The sequence below is a fragment of the Mycteria americana genome, chromosome 7, assembly GCF_035582795.1.
Source record: "Mycteria americana isolate JAX WOST 10 ecotype Jacksonville Zoo and Gardens chromosome 7, USCA_MyAme_1.0, whole genome shotgun sequence".
Lineage (NCBI taxonomy): Eukaryota > Metazoa > Chordata > Aves > Ciconiiformes > Ciconiidae > Mycteria > Mycteria americana.
This window is the reverse complement of record NC_134371.1, coordinates 49,362,493-49,383,904: the sequence shown is the minus strand read 5'-3', so window position 1 is coordinate 49,383,904 and position 21,412 is coordinate 49,362,493. Positions and strand designations below refer to the sequence as shown.

The 21,412-nt window shown below is 38.7% G+C and overlaps 1 protein-coding gene across 5 annotated transcripts in view; it reads right to left on the bottom strand.

The window, feature by feature from the left end:
• Positions 1-21,412, bottom strand: part of DPYD (dihydropyrimidine dehydrogenase) — a 369,002-nt gene that overhangs the window by 259,117 nt on the left and 88,473 nt on the right. For all 5 annotated transcript variants that reach the window (XM_075508301.1, XM_075508306.1, XM_075508302.1 and 2 more), the window contains one exon: positions 9,906-9,993. In XM_075508301.1, coding sequence (XP_075364416.1) covers positions 9,906-9,993 — 88 coding nt within the window. The remainder of the gene's footprint in view (positions 1-9,905; positions 9,994-21,412) is intronic.

The following is a 21,412-nucleotide window of genomic DNA, read 5'->3' as shown; positions in this document are numbered from 1 at the left end:
TACTGCACAGCATGAGCCCCTGCCCATCACCTGGAAATACAAACAAGCTACCTGGGTGTACTTTCATAGCATTTTCTTAGACACTATTGAAATCCATTGAAATTCTAATCCTGGCTGAACCAGCAATCCCTTTATGCAACTGTTCTGGGAGAACTTTCAACCATTTTGTCTGCAGTGACTGGTAAGGAACTTTATCATCCCCAATTCTCATTTATTCCAATGTAAAGGAGTATTAGTTAAACGGAAGTTGTACGTATTAGCAAACATTTTCACTCTTCCAGATGAATTATACTGTTTTGATATGCCACAGACTGTTAGAGCTGCTAAAAACAACCAGTAAAGACATTGTAAGCTCAATTCAGCAGCAAAACACAGAAGTCTAGTTATACTGGAGATGTCCCTGACACATAACCATGCAGACAGCAGAGGTGACACAGTCAATGCAGGAAACCCACGTCTTTCTGAAGCAGCACTCAGAGACCAGCCTAGATACCCTAACAGCATCTTAAGTGGCACTAGATGTCTGTTCCCCAGGCAATTACATCTAGCCAGTCCTTTTTTCCACTCTAAAGGAATAATTACAAACTAGTAGTGGGGATTTTTCTCACTAACTCAAAGACAAAATGGTTTTCAAAGAATTTTTGTTCAGTTTGATATTTCACTACATATGAGTGTTATTTTTCCTTCCTGTGTTGTCCAGGATTTTTATTTTTATTATCTTCAACTCTGGTTCAATGGGAACAATTACAACAACGTGCATTTCCATTTAAGTACCTTCATTAAGGATTTTCTATATTTTTAGGCTTTGTAATTAAAATCAATATACAAAGTCAGTTATTATTCCTAGAATGCAAAGCTGTTAAACTATTCCTTTTTAAAAATAACTTTATTACATATCTGTAAAGTATATTCTCACACTTGAGCTGTGCCACTAGAGGCAGCGTCAACACAGCTGGCACATTTCACTTGTTTTGCAAGCTGAAACCAAACTGAGCAGACCTATGCTACAGAAAGATAGGGTATATTAAAGCAGCAAGTGACTTCAGAGAGATGGGACCAGGGTCATTGTGGGTATAGGACTGAGAACATGGCTTTTTGAGGGGATACCTAGGGAAACCTGTCTCAGAACATCATCCCAGAGTTCGGTAAGGAGGAGGCTGGGACTGAAGTCCTAATGGGGGTAAGGCCAACCACTGCTGAACTCTTAATTTGGGGGAAACATGATGGAGTATATGAAGGCAGAGTCCTGATTTGGGAAGTTTTGAGATGTTGCTGTCATGATCAGGAGTTGCTGCTGCTACCACTAGTAGTGGCAGAACCTGAGAAAAAGAGGAACACTGCCCTCTAAAATAAGAGTACCAAAAGAAATATAGTACATGTTACCATGCCAAATATTAAGACATTAGATAAACTGTATCAAAGAGTATATATCTTCTAGTCTTAACACCTGAAATAAGTTTTAATGATAAATTAAAAGACAGTCACACCTGAAGTCCAAAGTGTTCCACCTATCTTTGGGAGCAGCAGGGCAAGTCTTCTGCACTGCTTCACTGTGTGCTCTAACCATGTTAAAGTGGACACCTCTAAAGATGAAAGGGAAGTACAGGTTCAGTGCTGACCTGGTTTCCCTGTCTGCCAACAAAAAGTCACCCTGTATCAATTTTACCATTGGTAAACTTATACTCACAGAAGAGCTGCAGTTTCCTAACTCTCCTCTTCCACCTTCCAGAATACCAGTGTAACCACCGTTCCCATTGCCATTAGTGCCATCCACTGCCACTGGAAGGATACGGCCACGTGCTGCTACCACGACTCTGTGCAGTGGCTCGAGAGCAAACCCATCTGCAACCTTCCTGACGCCCAGGGCACAGTCCAGCATGAAGGCTGGGCTGTGGGCAGGACTGCAGGAGCCCAGCTCTGAGTTTCTTCATCTCTTTGTCCTTCCATTCTATTTAATCATTTATCCTGCCTTTACTGTGCTGATTTATTAACTACTGTATCAAACATGACTAGAAAAATGTTTTCCAATACTTGACAAAAACCGGCAGGGAAACACAATATAGTCTAGTAAGTTACACTAAGTGGTGTTATACAAACTGTGTTACAAAACTGCAAACCATCATGTTACTACAGTAATAAATGAGAGTTTGTAGTATACATACAATAGTATATGGACAGTATCTTAAATGTTTAGCTAGATGAACACTTTGTGCTTACATAACTTTTTTTTTTAAGCTGAAAACGTATATTAATGATCATTACATTTACCAGTGACATTAAGGGTAGAATATTCGTGGAATATTCACATTTTATAAAAAATTATTGACCGCTTTTATTTCACAAAACCAGGGTGTAGTAGGCTGCACGCAAAATAGACATGAGATGCAGACCTGGCAAGGTGGTAACTACACGCCACATGTTGTACATGAGAAAGGATCAGAATTAAAGGGAGGCTGGCTTCATTAAAATAACAAAGTTACTCCAGGGCATGGAATGATGCAAGCTACCTTAACAGTCTGGAGTAATTTTTTCAGATGCTGAAATAATAAGATGACTCAGTTGGCTACTTTCTTACAGACGTCACAGAGGAAGCAAGTCTAAAACTAGAATGTTTATGAATTTTTAAATGAGATAAATGTCTGCTCGTGCCTTTGTTCATAGAATCTTTTTTCCTGTGCACTTCCATAGAAATAAATTAATCTAACTGGATAGGATGTTTTGTGGTTTCCTACATCAAAATGTCAATAAATACTACATTGCTAACACAGGGAACAAAAACAAGCCTTAAACAGACATCAATAATCAGCAGAAACCAGGCAGAGGAGGATCTCCACATGTATCATTTGGAAGCATTATATAATTTGCATGCAAATGAGACGGGTTTTTACTTGAAAAAAAAACCTATTAAAACACATAGGATCAATACCGAGAGACCAGAAGAAATTGCATTTACTATCAGGAAATGCTTATAGCATCTTTTCTTTTAATTCCGTTCAAGAGCTTTTTATATAAATTCATTATGCATCAGGGTGTTTTGATATTGCAGTTTTCTCAAAAACAATGAAGAATATGCATTATTATGCTTTGTGTAATAAAAATGAATACACTGACTTCATCAAGATTTTGGGACAGAGTGAATACTTTAAAAGAAAGGAAGAAAAAAGTGGTAATTTCCTTTTCATCTGGGTTTAGTTTTAAAAAAGGGAGACATAGCAAAAAACATGGGAAAATATCACCTCCTTCTATCCTAGTTCATGTTCTGCGATGACTTTAAAATTTACTCAAGATGTATTGGATTAAAATATTTTCACATACCGAAGAGCCACTATTTAAAGTACGTTGTTATGTAAGTAGCATTTTTCACATTGACACACACCAGTTCAAATATAACAAGAAACGGCCCCAGTCTGTCAGCCCCTCCAAAATATCTTCCGAAGAAGAACGAACAAAACATAACAGCAACTTATCAAATCATACATATTCTATATTATAATGCTGATGATTTTTAATCAATCCAGAAATCTTTCACATCATTTGACTTGTGTCATCATAACAGGACTGTAATTTCACACAGTGTCACTATCTTTTTATGAAAAAGAACAGAAGAAATATCTTGTACTGTCAGTTTGTCCTTTGTAGTCTAGAATGTGAGAGATTCCTTAATTGACATAGTGTCATCGCAAAAGTCTATTCTACATAATTACACTATGGCAACTGAAACCAGCTGTCAGCCATTCCATTACACTAAGTACAAACAGACATCTCAAGAAAAGTCACTGTTTCAAGTGCATCAATTTAACACCATTACTACTTTTTCTTTTAAATGTTTTTTTGATTTTAGTGACCTGAAATATACAAAGATTAACAGAGAAAGCTGAATGAAACAGCACTTTCAAAAACCTGGGGCCTCAAAGTCATACTTAAAGATTAATTGTGATGCATATCTGTATATAATTATTACCAATCATCTAGCAGCTTTCTGACTTCCACAATCCTTCATTGTATTAACAGTATCCCACTTACAGTATTTTACATATGAACTGTGACTCGTGATCTTCTACAGTCTTTGCAATGGCATATAGATGTCCTTTGTTAATTTACTCAGAGTTTCTCTGGCACAGAAAAACCATCATTCTGTTTCTCTCACCTGTCATAATCCTATGTCTCTCACCGCCTTTTCTCCCTTACAATCTTTTCTTCATTTCATTTTCTCTTAATGATCCCGCAGCTTTTTGTCTCTTGGCTTCCTTTGTCTACCCACTTTTCCTTCTTTCTCATTTCCAGTATATTCCCACAAACACTTTTTCCTTTACTCCCTCAATCTCCCAAACTTCAGATTCACCCTCATCCCTGGGTATCCATCTCTATCCTCCAGTTTGTTCCCTCTCCCATTTCTCCCTTGAAAAAACAAATTTCTCCCTTGAAAAAAACCCCCACATTTCCTTTGGTTTCATTTAAACCTAAACATTCCTCTGAAATCCTAAAACTTACTCTTGTGTTCCACAACTTTCTCTATACTGTTCCTGGCAGTATAGAGAAAGTTCCTGAATTCAATTCTCTCTCCCTCATTCCCCTACCAGCATTCTGCACGGTCCAGGTACAACCTTTTATCCAGAGGGCAGCATGGCTTTGTTGGTTTGGGTTTTTTTTTTCTTTTTTTTCTGGGTTGTTTTTGTTTTTTAAAACGCTGGCCACCAGAAGGCTTACATCCACCTATAAAGTCTGTTAGAAAACAGTTGACGTGTCAACTCAGACCAGTTTATTATTAAGGGATATGGGATAAGATAGTCTTCTGAAAAAGGAGAAAACTGTTGAATCGACGTCAGGAATCATTGTAATACTGCAAGACCTGAGATAGACACGTGAGAGCTAGTAACAGAGGGCTGCAGCAACAAAGTGTGATTTTTGAGTACTGATAAGACAAACGATACTTCTGCACTCGCAATTCTTCATTATAGACTCAGACTATGCAGGTTGAGTCACTCACTCCTTATGCCTGTGCCATGTAACACAACTTAATACCCCCATGCCTAAACTGCACCAACAGTTGTTTTTCAATGCGACTACTCAACCATAAAGGTGTCTGATAACAAAAAGCTCCAAGACCCTCTCGCTGAACATTACAAATGTAGAGCATGTGAGCAGCTGTTGCTTTCTAAGAGGCAGCTTCCTCTGGCACACACTTCTGCTTAACAGGAGGAAAGTTGGACAGGCTGCAAGCGTTCAGGCTGAGAGTTGCTTCTGGGAAGCTGTAGGATTTTCTGCTGCTGTACAACATTTGATTGTACCAGCCCTAAAGGATGACGGGTGCTGGAGCTCCATTTTACCAAGTCCTTCTTGCTTTGATGTATCAACATGGGGAAAGGAGGACATAAAATCCTAAAATCAGTCCTGGTATCATTCAGGGGTAGGGGGCAAAGCTTTCTCCTGCAGCAGCTGAACACTTTTTTTTCTTAGTGTGTTTTCTTTTTAAAGAAAGAAAAAACTAAGATGGCACTTGTGCATTATAAAACAAAGAATACACACTTTGCACTGTGAAGGCTGTATTTAAAGAGAGGACAGGTGGAAGTCAGAATACGTTTGCCATCTTCTGATGTTTAGAAACAAAAGTAGTAATGTGTGCATGGTGAATCTGAAGTCCGGTCTCCGAGAGACACAATTGCAGGCAGTCTGTATGAACCGAGAAACACTGGCTGGGAAGACACAATAGAATAGATTGTACCTTTCTAAAGTGGACTTGTAATCCAGTTTGTATGGAAAAAGAGAATGGAAGTTGTGGCCTAAACTCTACTGAGTCACAGTGGCTAACACAATACAGCACAAGTGACATCCTTTTTCTCAAAGAGGCTCAAGGCTCATTGAGTCTGGCAATTCAATTACCCTCTCAACCTAGAAACAACCCCTCCTCCCCTGTCCCTCTTCTACTCCTGAGCTCAGGTCTAATGGCAGAACAGCCAGAACAGCTACATTGTACATGGCCTGTAAATACCTAAAAAGCCTCAGGCTTTAGAGAACAAGAATCCCTGACCTTTTATGATTGCTATAGCAGTTTTCCAACAAAACAAACTACGTACAATAGAGCTCTTAAATACCTGACAAAGTAATTCATTTTCAGTACGCTGCTGTCTAAATACTCTATATTAATAATGAATCATGTTTAAATAAATACCTGCATGCAGTACTGCTTACTGCTTACACAGGGGTGAGGACAAGGAATTTATTGAACTGAATCTCCTCTAAACAAAGGAGGAGAAACGAGAAGGGTAACCTGCTGAAGGCAATTTCTCAAGTGAGTGATGAAGAAAGATTCAGAAGCAGGAGAGAGACTTCAATGAGCCTAGAAAGCGTACCCCGATTTCCTGGATTTATTGACCTCAAATACCTGAACGTCCTACGCTTCACCTATTTATTTTATTCCATGATTCTATGATTTTGTCAAGAAGCTACCAGATATATTTAGAAGCTTTTGGATTAAAAAAGAAAGTTTATTTACAAGGTGAAAACAACAAAAAAGATTTAACATTTTGAAAAGTATTTTCAACGACATGTAAAATATCCTTGATCATGTGAAGTAAATACTTTCACGACAATAATACAAAAATATTCAGCAAGCAGATTGCTGAATGATATCTGAATGATTATCTCAATAAAAGTTTAGAAAAATGCATAAGAGTGAAAAATTACTTACTGGTTCCATTAAAACCTTTCAAAATGGTAAATTAGAAGTTTTAGTGTCGTTTTCAAAAGCGCACTGTTCTTGTTTTCTGTCTGCTCTAAAAGTGTCCGGTGCAGGTACCCCAGCCACCACAGCAGCAGAATGAAGGAGGGGAGAGGACGCTGCAGGAGCAGCCATGGTAGTGGGCTCTCACACAGACTCTGCCAGGGTCATGACTTCAGGTGAATCATTTCAACTTTCGGTACCCCTCTCTCAACTTCCACCTTGTATCTATTGCTTACTTGGCAGAAAGCAAGGAGTTTCGAAGTGCAGGAGTGTAAAAACAGTAGTACATACCTATACCTAGAAAAAAAATCCTATTCATAAAGGAAACCAGAAGAATTTACTGTTACTTTTTCTGAAGAACAGAATTTGTTATAATAGAAATATCTTCTAGCAAAGGCACCAGGAACTAATTCATCAAAAGGAAAATTCAGCCTAGCAGACTGCAGCCATCAAGTCAAGGCTGGGCTCCCTTTACGCACTGTTTATTTCCCTGAGAAGTTGCTTGGTACGTGACTTACAGGAGGCACAGGCACTGACATGGAGGCCGCAAACATGCAGGACTTCCCAGCCTTGTTTCTCAGCCCACGACTTCAGCTATTTGCTAAGTGTATCTGGTTGTGGGCTTTTCTCACTTCTAGTTTTTGGGGTTTGTTTTTTTGTTTTGGTTTGGATTTCTGTTTGTTTGTTTTTAAAGTCAACATTAGAGATGTTGCAGAGAAATGCTTCCACAATCATGCTATATTAGATTTCTTCCACTAGGATAAGGAGAGAAAGCAAAGGGTAAGACCGTGTGTAAACTCACTCTTGGAACTGGATTTCACAGAAGCAGCGCTGATTTTAGGCATGCAACTTCCCATCCTAACATCTTGGCTAGCAGAAACTGACTACCTGACTTCTTAAAACTTCCTGTGTGTGTGTGTTTCCTGCTGTCTATGCAATTACCAGGCATCAACGTGAGGTAAAAGCAGTTACCAAAGCCGTTGTATATCTTTTATAAAAACTAGTTTCACAGTGGATACAGAAGCTACTGACAGATAGGGATAGGGTCCAAAAAGAAAGGCTGTAAGTACGTTTCAGTAATATAAGATGCTTAGGTTTTTCCATGAAGAATGTTAAATGTCCTGGGAGAACAGGAGTATACTGCAATTCTTTGCTAAAGCAGGATTTCCTGCTAAAACAGGAAGTGATCAGGCCACCCGCTCAGGGCAAAACCAGTCTTACCTAGCATCTGCAGCTTCCAAGATGATTTAAAAGAGTTATCATCAAACAGCCCAAACTCTATAGAGTTAATCCACCTCACTGACCATCTGACAGGTTAAATCCAGCCCTATTAAAACCTGTAAGAGTGTACCCATCGGCTTCAGCAGGGCAAAGACTTCACTTCACACCTTGGAGGCAGTTTCCTAATATTATTCCAGTATACCTTTGCCAAAATACAACTCAAAGCTCTGCAGTCACCCCACCTTGATTTTCTGTGCTCTGTAATGGATTCACAGAATTCTGAATAAATCAGCTGTTAAAATGACTTACCCTTTCTGCCAAGTCACAAAGGGGCATCATATTTCTGAGGCTATCAGGGTCTAGAAGACCCACCAAATTTCTCGTTCCATGGTGCTTCTGGTGTTAATTCTTCCTCTGACATCTTCTGTTGCAGTCTTCAGTCCATCTTCTCATGTTCCTTATTCCCAGCTTTTATGTTTTGATAATCAGGCCCTTTCTTTCCTCCACAACACATCACCCTATCCTACCCAAAGCAGTAGCATAACTAATCCTTAATAAGAAAAGACCATCCTGGTAAAATACTTTTATAAAATTTGCTTTAGGTTTCCTAAACAAACTACAGCACAATGATGAGATCGAGACTAGCAGTTTCATTACTGCCTTGTACCTTCTCTGTTCAGCTTGCCTGCTTCACGATGCCTGGAAGAGGTAATAAGCAGCAATATGCCGCATACTATACTATGGTTGCAAGCAGATGCCTACATTCATGAAAATAAATGCTGCACTGACAGGGTACAGATTATATAAGAAAACTGTCTATATGCAGATGCTGGGCATAATGCCAATTACTGTAAACCACATCAACACATAGTTATGTTATAATTGATACATGTATCTTAATATCTCCTCTTATCCTAATGTCTCTTGTTAAGGTGCAGAATTTACCAGCGTCTTCCCCATACAACACAGAGTGTAGTAAAAGCAATGTGGCTGTTAACTCACACACTGCAGTGCTGCTGTTACCCACTTCACTCCAGCTTTACCTGCGTTGGCCCTTTCAGCTGTATCTAACAGTGAGGTATGTGAGAGCATAAAATGCAACCAGAAAATCTTTGTAGCACCCCCAGTAGATTATGAGTCTAGTTGGGCTCATACAGACAAATAAATCACACGGCAACTAATGATTCCACAGATGGGAAGCAAGTTTTAAAAGGTATGGGGTAATCAATATCCAGTCATCTTTAGGCTATCCCAGACAGCCTAATTAATCTTGTCATATCAACTTTGCAGTCATCTTTATTTATTTCTATTTCTGACTGTTAAAAGTCATTTCTAAACCACAAATCAGAATAATGTTTTTCAGATTTCATTATGATTATACTATAATAGCCCATTAAGAAAAGAAAAGGTACAGTACCTCCAAAGAGGGGGTTCAATTTATTCCTGTAGTATTTTATTAATAGTCTAAGTGGCCGACTACATTTGCATTAACCAGAGCCTCTTAGTATAAACTACAAGAAAACATTCCTTGAGATGACCACCTTCATGCCAAATTTCTGCCCAAAGCAAATTTAAACTATAATCACTGCTTAGAAAAAAAAAAAAATCTTTAATGAAAGAAAAGGTTTGTAACTGTAATACCTCAGGTAGCAGCAAAGCTAAATAATAACATTGTAATGCTCAGTGTTTTGAACATCATTATATTTGAAAACCATCAAACCCAAAAACTTTATAGAAAAAGTGACATGAAGAAATAGATTTGCATTATACACTATCTGTACAGGCACAGAACAGCAGCAAAAATAATTAAAAATTAGATGACTGTTGAACTTTAAAGCAGCTGTTGTAAACACTATTTTTTTTAAGACTTTACAAAGATAAACCTTGAAATGCAATCTCACTAACAGAACTGCAAGTAACTGCCGTTATCTGCTTCCATGTACTACTGCAAGCCCGATTTTACCTTGTTTGCAATACTTGTGATGAATGACTTGATGTCCAGATTAGTTGGGCAACTCTTCTGACAGGGGGCATCTGCACACTTCAAGCATCTACAGGAATAAAAGAAAATGTGTCAAGGATACATGGAATACAAATGCTGCCCATAGCATAAGGTTTTCAAGTTAGCATGGTAGAAAATAAGCCACAAAGGAATAATAGAGAGCATTTTCATAAAATTTCTATTTAAAACCTCAAAGCACTACATGATTATTATTGACTTGCATTCAACACTGATTGGTTACGTTCTGTTGACTCCACTTTACAAAGGAAGGCAGTAGGGTGCAGTTACAAACATACGGACTACACATGCCTAAGTATTAGGAAACAACGTCTAATTACATAGAAGTAATTTTTCCCCTGGAATCCAAGATTGCTAAAGTTCTGACCATTTCATCTTTCTATTTGAAAAACATCTGTGCTGTGAATCTGAATTTATTAACGAAGTTCTGGAAGTGTCACCATGGATTAAATTCTGGATGTTGGACAATCAGACATACAAAAGCAACAGTATTTCCACAGAGGAAGGAATTACTTTGCACTGTATGTGCCAAAGAATAAGAATGGCTGATAAATTTTCAAGTCACTTTTCTACGAGTTTCCTGTGATATGTCTGTAACCTCTGAAAACAAAAAATCAGCAGTCTTACGCATACTCCCAACTGAAATCCCTAAGACCCTCTTCTCGTCATCCCTAACGACAAAACCTAACTGTATATTAAAACATGCTAAGTAGCAGAGATTTATTGTCTGCTCCTGCATAGTCATCCATGAGGATGTACCAGTCTGGTTGCTTGCACAAGTCCCATCTATGGATTAAGCCCTCAGGTAGTCTATGCAATTTGCAGTAAGCAAACCTAACAAAAAAAGGTAAAAGTCAGCTGAAGAAATAAAATGGTTCTCTATTAAACACAAAAGTATTTGTACACACTTTTGGTTTTACATATCAATGATTATCATAGATCAAATACGACAAACCCGAGAGTACTGAAGGAACTGGCAGATGTGCTCACCAAGCCCCTTTCCATCATTTACCAGCAGTCCTGGCTAACTGGGGAAGTCCCTGCTGACTGGAGATTAGCGAATGTGACACCCATCTTCAAGAAGGGCCGGAAGGAGGACCCGGGGAACTACAGGCCTGTCAGCCTGACCTCGGTGCCGGGGAAGCTGATGGAGCAGATCATCCTGAGTGCTATCACACGGCATGTAGAGAATAACCAGGGGATCAGGCCCAGCCAGCATGGGTTCAGGAAAGGCAGGTCCTGCTTGACCAACCTGATCTCCTTCTATGATAAGGTGACCCGCCTAGTGGATGAGGGGAAGGCTGTGGATGTTGTCTATCTAGACTTCAGTAAAGCCTTTGACACGGTTTCCCACGGCATTCTCCTGGAGAAACTGGCTGCTCATGGCTTGGACGGGTGTACTCTTCGCTGGGTAAAGAACTGGCTGGACGGCCGGGCCCAGAGAGTGGTGGTGAATGGAGTTTACTCCGGTTGGCGGCCGGTCACAAGCGGTGTTCCCCAGGGCTCTGTGTTGGGGCCAGTTCTGTTTAACATCTTTATCAATGATCTGGACGAAGGGATCGAGTGCACTCGAGTAAGTTTGCAGACGACACCAAGTTGTGTGGGAGTGTTGATCTGCTGGAGGGTAGGCAGGCTCTGCAGAGGGACCTGGACAGGCTGGATCGATGGGCTGGGGTGAATTGTATGAGGTTTAACAAGGCCAAGTGCAAGGTCCTGCACTTGGGCCACAGCAACCCCATGCAACGCTACAGGCTTGGGGAAGAGTGGCTGGAAAGCTGCCTGGCAGAGAAGGACCTGGGGGTGTTGGTTGACAGCCGCCTGAATATGAGCCAGCAGTGTGCCCAGGCGGCCAAGAAGGCCAATGGCATCCTGGCCTGTATCAAAAATAGCGTGGCCAGCAGGACTAGGGAAGTGATTGTGCCCCTGTACTCGGCACTGGTGAGGCCGCACCTCGAATACTGTGTTCAGTTTTGGGCCCCCCACTACAAGAGGGATATTGAGGTACTGGAGCGCGTACAGAGAAGGGCAACGAAGCTGGTGAAGGGTCTGGAGCACAAGTCTGATGAGGAGCGGCTGAGGGAGCTGGGACTGTTTAGCCTGGAGAAAAGGAGGCTGAGGGGAGACCTCATCGCTCTCTACAACTACCTGAAAGGAGGTTGTAGAGAGGTGGGGGTCGGTCTCTTCTCCCAGGTAACAAGTGATAGGACAAGAGGAAATGGCCTCAAGTTGCGCCAGGGGAGGTTTAGACTGGATATTAGGAAATTTTTCTTCACCGAGAGGGTTATCAAGCATTGGAACAGACTGCCCAGGGAAGTGGTTGAGTCGCCATCCCTGGAGGTATTTAAAGGACGTTTGGATGAGGTACTTAGAGACATGGTGTAGTGGTGGTTTTTGGCAGTGTTAGGTTTATGGTTGGACTCGATGATCTTAAAGGTCTTTTCCAACCTATATGATTCTGTGATTCTGTGATTCTGTGACACTACTAATTATCTCAGAATTCATTAAGTTATTCCAGATGCTCTTTCAATATTGTTTTACTAACATACAGAATTTATGTAAATTGTGGTTTTAACTATCTATGGAAAATGAAATAAAATTTGTTTTTTACGTATTATCTGAGCGCAACTACTTACACAAGTTCCACAAGTCCACCTTAATTATTGTTACTTAGTGATAGATAACAACACTGTGGAACTGGCTGGGACAGAATATTTTCAAACACTGAAAAGCTGCAAGAGGCCTACAGACTACAGGCGCAAAGAAATGAAGAGCACATTAAAAGGAATGAAATGCATTAAATACCTGCAGTGAAAAACTGGTCTGACTTTGTCAATCACACGTGTTGGTTTTGGTTTGGTTTGGGGTTTTTTTTGTTGTTGTTTTTTTAAATTAAGGGTGGAATAAGAGAGAAGGCAAAGCCAGTTGAGTAAAAGATTAATTAGTCTTTCATCTTCCTATTCTTTATCATCTAGCTGGGTATTGCAGACACCACGGCACCAACAAAATGTGAAGGCACATGTGGTAGCGGCTGTTTGGATTTTCTCACAGAACTAGTCATGGGGAAAAGGTCCCAGAGGAAATATTTAAAGGAAAACAGGTCTCACAGGCTGCAAAAGCTGGGAAATCTGATAAAGCCAAATCCAGGTTCAACACCATGGTGGGTTACTAGTTCAACTAGTAGGGATGTGAGAGGTCTCTGGCAGAAGAGCACCAGCAGGTTTAGCTGTAGCAGTTAAATATACCGCTGCCCAGCACTACCCACTGACAGGCACGTGTTATAAATGCCTTAACAAGCAAAGGCAGGCCAGTGGAGACCTCAAAGGGTTGATGTGGCCAGAGCACCGAGGCAAGAGGATGCTCTTAGCATTCTAAGCAGACTGAAAGCAAAGTTTTAGTACTAGAAGCCAGAAAAAAAAAGGAGATACACTAGACAAAATACACCACTATGAGGGCTCAGATGATCATTTTGCCTGTGTAGGCAGTAAGGAAATAATAGAAGTGGAAAATCACACATTTAAAAAAGGCAACAATTCCATTACGACTTTTTGCTCTTCACTTTCCTGAATGCGGTTTCGTTTAAAATACACCAGTCCTGTATCCAAGACCAAAAGAATTGCACTTAAGATAAAATACATTTCTGTGGATTATATATAGAACAACCTCATGTCAAAACTGACTAGAATGGCACCTAGCAGGATAAGCAGTGTACAGATTACCCGTTGTGGCTAGCAAGCATCTTTACCAAGTTATTTCTCTTTTGATTTTTGAGCTGGTTCACAAATAGCAGCTGTTGAAAATGTCAGCTATTGGGGGGGCGGGTAACGCAAACTTGAATGTGAGCTTTGGGGAGGAGGGGAGGGTGCCATGAATATGCCAGTCCAGACTTTCTCTTATAATAATACCATCTTCCGATTCTCTGAGCACTCTGCAGACTAAAGTGCACCAGGCTGCCATTAATCCCACTTATCACCCTGACAGCTCAGTAATTACACTCCTGCTATAGCTACGTACTGTAAGGTACTGTAGTCCTAATAAAACATCAAGCACTGTGCAGGATGCGTGCTGGTGAGGTGTTTTATTAAAGTTGGGGGGTTGATCATCAAGTGACATTAGCATTGACCTATTTTTCTATCTGACAATAAATTATCCTTTGACCATAGCATAATGGATATTATAGAGTGCATTTACTGTACCAAGGAGCAAAGGTATTGCATTCTGGTGAACCAGGCAAAAAGCATAAATAAAATAGTAGAATCACCCACCAGAAACTTATTACATAAACTGCTGCAAGTGACCGATCCTTTCAAAAACCACAGGCAAAATACGGTGCTTAAGGGAATACGCCGACAATTACCATGAGCTTGAATTCCACATGCATGTCCCCGTATGAAGAAACATTAAGTATTACACGTCTTTCCTTCTTCTGTAACTGGTCTCCCACCCTATGAAGGCCCACCTTTCATTTTACAAGGTTATTCCATTACTATGGTTTTAGTTCAAAATAATGCAAAGCACAAACTAGAAATTTGGATTCAATTTCTCTAATTCACCTCCTAGCTCCTACCAAATTTAAATGAAGAGCTATAGGCTCACTAGTTTAAAAAAAAACAAAAAACAAAAAAAAAAAACCCAACAACAACAAAATGAAACAGCCATGTTTTTAAGTGGTCATACCATTCTGGACTGCATAAAAATAGAGACCATTAGACAAAGTCAGACCTATGCTAATCTCAGAGTATATATCTCTGCATTTCTTAGTAAAAATATAGGAAAAATCCTTCTAACTATCAGAAAACACCCTATTATCAATTTTTCCCCTATTTATTCATGGAACAGCATCGCCTTTAGAAAGATATAGGCTGAATCTTGAAAGATACCATATTCACTTCATATGCATCTTGATTTCCAAGTAAAAGGCAACATGATAGTCTTTGCACCACTAAACCCCAACTTGAGGAACTCAAAGAAAAGGAATATTTTCCATTTTGGAAGCACTTAGCTGTTGGTTCAACTCAGTGTCATTGTGAAATGGTAAATGAAGTTAGATATAAAACCCCTACAAATGCTATGCAAGATAGCATATTTATATAAATATTTATGCAAATATTATCATTTGGCATAGCTTTATAGACATGCCTGTGACTATATCATGACAGAAATACACGTTTCCCACACATCTAAGCTCAAAATTTACATCTCTTACTGAACGGTGTTAAATTATACATATGTATCCCCAGTGAACTCAAAATCTTTAACTTATTATTTTTAAATGTTGCAACACTAAAGTTATTTACTGTTTAAGGTAAGCATGCTTGTAAATCTCTTTCAGGCACAAAATAACACATGCAAAGGATAATTATGCAGTAGCCCAACATTATCAGCTATCAGGTTTGTACCTATCAATTTTGTCAGTGCAAAATAAGCACTTAAAACCATGTATGTACACACACAAACTCATTCAATTGACCTCTAACAGCACGGGTACTAATAAATAAATAAAAATAATAATAAAAAAACAAACCCAAAACACACAACACAGAGCACAGAGAGCAGCAGATTACAAACATCTGAAGAATAAAAGGAAAAGGCACTTCAAAAGTAGTGAATTTTTTTTCAATGTAATAATAAAGAAAAATGGAATAGACAAATAAAAGTTGCAAATTTCTGGAACACATACTACCCATTGGGAAAAAAGATGCAAGAAACCATAAGGTATGCCTATGCATAAAAAGGAATAGAAAGCAAATGAGGAAAAGAAAGGATTAAAAAAAGTAACAAATTTCTGTACCAAAATCTTTCCCTTAAGAAAAAATGATACCAGAAACCAGTTCTCTGCTCTTGTGTACAGAAGAAAAAGAGAAGGAAGCCATAGCCAAGACTAATTTTCAATTAATAGTTTTCATTTTTTAATTGTTGAAATATTACCCAGTATTTTATGTTAAAGTTAAAATATCTGACCAACAGATAGTGTCATTTCTAGGTCTAGACCAGCTCTTAACACATTTTTGCTTCTAAACAAAGAAGGGCAATTTAGTTGTGTTGTTACCTAAAATTGCAGCAAGCTATTGTCTATCTAACTGGCAATAATATTACCTGAAGTGCAATCACATGTATGCTGAAAGGCCAGGGGTGAAACAGATAATCTGGAGTAATATTCCACAACAGGTCGTTGCTGATAATCTATCAAATTGTCATAAATCACAAAACAGGCCAAATAACCTTTATCATGGTTACTGTTGGCAGAAGTTTAGAAGAAGATTAAATCCTAATCCATTTATGTGGGTTTCTGCAGGACACAAACATTCATTTTGAAAAATGACTTCCAGCTCCACTATTTGTAGAAGTTTCTAAAACTTTATCCACTAGTTAGAGAAATAGCCCAGATACCCACATACTAGTTTTACACAGGTCTCATAATGATGTTCTGTATACAATTCCTGAGGCTTTGGTCAATTAATTTTAAGAGAATGGTAGAGCTGATTCCACCCAACGAACTAGAAGTCAGTTTGCACAGGAGACCCAATTCTGATGTCAAGGCTCTTCTTGGTTCCAAGTCTCTTGCACCACTCTCTAAACCCTGAGTTGGGGATGGTAAACAGTGGACTAAGAAAGCCACATGTAAGGAAAAAATAAATCTGTAAGTTCCAAATAAATCTGTAATTCCCAAGTTGAACGCCCATTGCCTTTGATGACAGAAGTGAAGAGCATCACATAAGTTTTTCTTTTGAGGTTCAATCCTTTAACCACTTACGACTAATCTTGCAGAATTTAGGCTTCCTTCTCCCCATTTGATCTTGCTCTACTTAAACAGGGTCAAGGACAATCCTAAACAGAGATTTCAACATAAATACACTCATTTAAAAGAGATGTCAGGATAAAGATCCCCTACTGCAATGGAAAGCCATCGGTGAGAACCTACTGCTACCAGCTTTAAAAAAAGACTTGCTGCCATTATTTTCTTTATAAGAAAAACAAAATACCCCAAACTAACAATCAAACAAAAAATCCTATGCCCTTTTGTCTTCCTGTTCATTACATTTCACAATGGATAGAGGAGGAGAAAAAGATTATAAAGCAATGGGGAGATTTTATTGCCAGGTTTAAATACCAAAACACAGTAAGTTGATATAAGGGTTTGATGAGTACCAAAGACAAATGATACTTAGAGGAATATTTGTTTTCATTCAAAGTCAAGAAGCAGAAAAAGGGACTCACACACAAGGCTGAGAACTCTGTTGTGTATGTGCAATGTAACAATGAAGACAAAAATAATCTTAAATTAGAATCAACTATGAACACATAATTTTGGACCGCAGGAGAAACAGACATAATCCCCAAGAAAAGTCTCTGAACACAAAGGGCATCAGAAACTGTATAAAAGGGAGTGAACACAGACCATACAAGCAAGCAGGTACCACGGTCTTGGATACGTAATACTGGAGAGAGAAATGTCCAGCCTGTTAGCAATGCACAGAAATCATAAGAAACAAAACATTCAGTATCATGTAAATTGGCAATACTAGTTCATATCTGAAGAAAGAAGGAAAGACTCCCACATCATCACTATTGCCTCTTCAATCACCTGGGGGTCCTGAGCCTTCTGCAGACCCACAGAAAATCGGACGACTTCTCTGTCAGTAAGTTAAGATGATCTTCCTCTGGTCATCTTAAATTTTAATGGAGGCACTCTACAGAATTAGAGACAGATACGACATTGCTGCTGGCAGCTACAGGAGGTGTAAGGGAGGTGCTTTTTATTGAAAGGAAGAAATGCTCAGAGTTGAAAGTTAGTCTTCAGACACAAAAAACCTCCTACCCTAGTGCAGAATAATGGCACTTACAGACAAGGTTATTTTCGGACACTTAAGAGGTAGTGAATCATATGGACATAGACTCCAAATCATTCCATTCATCAATGACTCATCTTTCTCTTTTCTTCTTTGGCTCTCTACACGACCATAATTCTTCTTTCCTCATCTACTTCTGAATCCCCCTTGAGTGCAGGAACTCTCCTCTCCCCTTTGCATCTGCTTGGCTGTCTTCCTGTTTTCTGTAGTCTTTTTTCCCCATTCATCTGAAACTTCTCCACTTCTCTGTCCTATAACTTTTTATCATTCTTCAGCATAACTCCATTTTAATGGATAACATTGGTAACACAAAAAAAAGTGTGACCCAATGTCTGCCAGCAGGTATTTAAGACAGTGGTGTAGGAGAGTGTGCCCCAGTCTCCTTTCAATCCATCTTCTGAGTTTTTGCCATCCACCATCCAGCGCTTCAGAACCTCCGTTTCTGGTAGGTTCCTGCACTAAAACTGTCCTTGCCTAGCAACATCTCTTCTGCACACTCAGGACCATGCTACCTCAGTCTGTGGTCAGACACATGCAAATAGTGGCTACCAGAAGAAAAGTAGATTGGTGGGATTTCTTCTTAAACCCTTGCTGAATGGTGGGAATGCAGCCAGGCAGAGCTCTGCAGTCAGCTCAGAGGTAGTGCTCTGAGCACTGCCCCGTGGCGAGAAGCCTTCTCCGAATCAGTTCATGGGAAATTATATTCTGCCTGCTGTTAAATTCCTCCTGCCATTTTACTGGGACACAGAATTTTTCAATTACCATATTGCAATATAGCCTCAAAGACTACTGCCTTTCACCCACTTCATTTTATATAGCTTGTATATCATTACTTTAATAGTATTTCTCCAATTTATAATGTTACAGAGTAAAACTGCTATATAACTTAGAGTTGATTACAAATAGAAAAAGCAGTGCGGCTTACAGAATATTCTAGCACAAAGCATGTATATCAGCACATGCCAAAGCAGAAAAGCTGTAGCATCCTTTTGACATATCAGAAATCAAAACAATTTTTTTATATATAATGCAAATCATTTCAACCATCTTATGCTTTCTCATAGACTCAATCTGTGAACAAGCAAATCAAATAAATGGTTCACATTTCTATTAGTAACTATGTTATATGCAGCTCATACCAAATCAATATTATTAATAAAAATGTATTTATCATCACCAGTACTAGAATCTGTATGGAATACCTTTCACTAGCTCCTTCACTCCCACACAGACTACCTCTTCTTTGGAGTTTTACTAGGGCAATTTATTTACAGCATCTTTAAATCTATGCTTTGTTTTTATAATCCATTTGTTATATATTGCTCTACAACTTTCAGAGTTCTTTGACTTCAAAAACAAAGTTGTTATGATAATGTCTCACAAAAAATTATTGCTGTGGTGCAGAAATATAATGCTCTCAGATTGTATAAATGCATGAAGCCCAGTGAGTGTCAAAACCTATTTGTTCTTCCTCTTTAGTGGTAGATCTGAAATGGGATATGTCAACCATACAGTTCCTGACAAATATGTGCAGACTCATGTACCACACAGCTCTCTTACATCAAACCCATCTACACGCTTTTACCTGCTGCAGTTATTCCACCTCAGCCTCTATAACTTAAGACACAAAATGAACCTCTGATTCTGCATTTGAGTGTTACTCTTCCATTTCTTGCGTTCATTTCCAAGTGACAAAGGTTTCCTTCCAGTTTATCAGCACACTATGTTTTGGAAGGGGCTATTAAAGATAATAATCTTCTCTTTCTGCTCCATGCAGGACCATGGTACATCACATGCTGCTTCGATTCTCATTTTTGACACCACTGGTGTCACTAGGTTTACATCAGCTAACATAGTCACAGAGGAAGCCAGACTTTAGGTCTAGATAATACAGAGACAGCAGCTATGAGTCCCAGCAAGATCAACCTATTTTCCATCAACAGAAGTCTGAGGTTATTCTCAAGCAGCAGTTACCCATTTGGGTGCTGTCTGTCACAGAAAACTATCATGGGAAACAGTACCTGATGCACTCAGGAGGCTCCTGGTCTTCTCCTCATCTTTTCAGTTATTTCTCATCCTTTATATTGTGGCACTTCCCTAATGAACTTTGGTTGGTCCCTTTATTGATATTCTGTCCCAGACTAGGGCACTATTACTGTACCTCTTCAAAAAGGTTGTATTTCAATTGCTACATTTTTGCAATTCCCATGAACGACAAGCTAGATATCGGTTTCAATTAGCTTTAAAAATTCAATACATTGATTTTTCCACTGGCCTTAAAAGCTGACAGGTGGTGTTGGGATTTGGGTTTGATGTAAAAAAAATAGTAAGTCTCTTACTTTTTCGTATCTCTTCCTAACTTTTTTTTAAAAAATCCTCTATGGAAGACTCGGCTGTCTTAGCTTGTTGCGAACGCTTCCAGCTAGGGTTAAGAAGTTTAAAACAATCCTATACAACAAAACTACAGAGTTTACATAGTGTTATATAATACACTGAATGTTACCAGATGTGTTTAAACTTAAAAGTCAACAAATGTGGTGCTTGAATTTCTATTTTGAAATATTGTAATAGAAATAGAATTTAAGCTTAGGTACTGCAATCGACCCTCACATCTTATACCTATTCCATGGCCTAATTGCTCCCAACAAGCGCTTGGCTAAGAGGTTACCGTTGCTCTCTGAAAAATGATTTTGTTAACTCCTTCCAGCAGGACTTAGTACATAACCAGCCTAAAGATTGTTGCTTTGTACAATGAAAGAAAAGGTATTTGGGAATCAAATTTAGTTATTTAAAATTAATGTAAGAGGAAATAAAGTTAAACTTAGCAATGTACAAAAGTACAGGATACATTTTCAGAAGAAAAAACTACTTACGTTGAGTTTAATTTTCAGCTTTATCTTTATACCCACACCACTGGCCAAACATATGAATGCTTAGGGAAAAGCAGGTGCTGCAACTATTAAAGTCTGTACTAAAGAATCTGAGGGCCACCTCTACCTGTACATAGGAAATCCTTTCCATAATCTGGATAGCTATCCATTTTTTATACTTCATTCTTACAAAAAGAAAAAAACCCAACAACAAACAAACAAACAAACCTGCACTTTCTGAGTAAAGGATATATCGGGTAGACTATTTCTTCCCATTCACTTCAGAACCGAAATAACTCTTTTTTTTAATTTCAAATACAAAAATTTTAAATATTACAGATTTGCAGCAATATTCATTCTAAGCATTGTTCCCATTTTCTTTTTTCATATTAAGCATTATGAAATTGCTGTATTTTCAAAAGTATTAATCAACATTCAAAATTCATTAAACTGTCCCAGAAAAACTAAGTATAGTTAAAGTTTTTATTACTGTCAGCAACATATTTTTATTGAAACCTTAGAGTTTTTAGAGTTACAAGAAAAAAGTAGTTAGAAGTCAATTTGCAACTTCTCTGGAAACACTGATTACATTTCACACTACATACACCACAGGAACACAATATAGTCTGTTGCTTATTATGCCAAACTTGATGGTATCCCGTATTATTCCAGTAGTGCAAAAGACGCACAAGAAACACACTAGTTGATAAGATTTTGATACTATCTGTTTAGA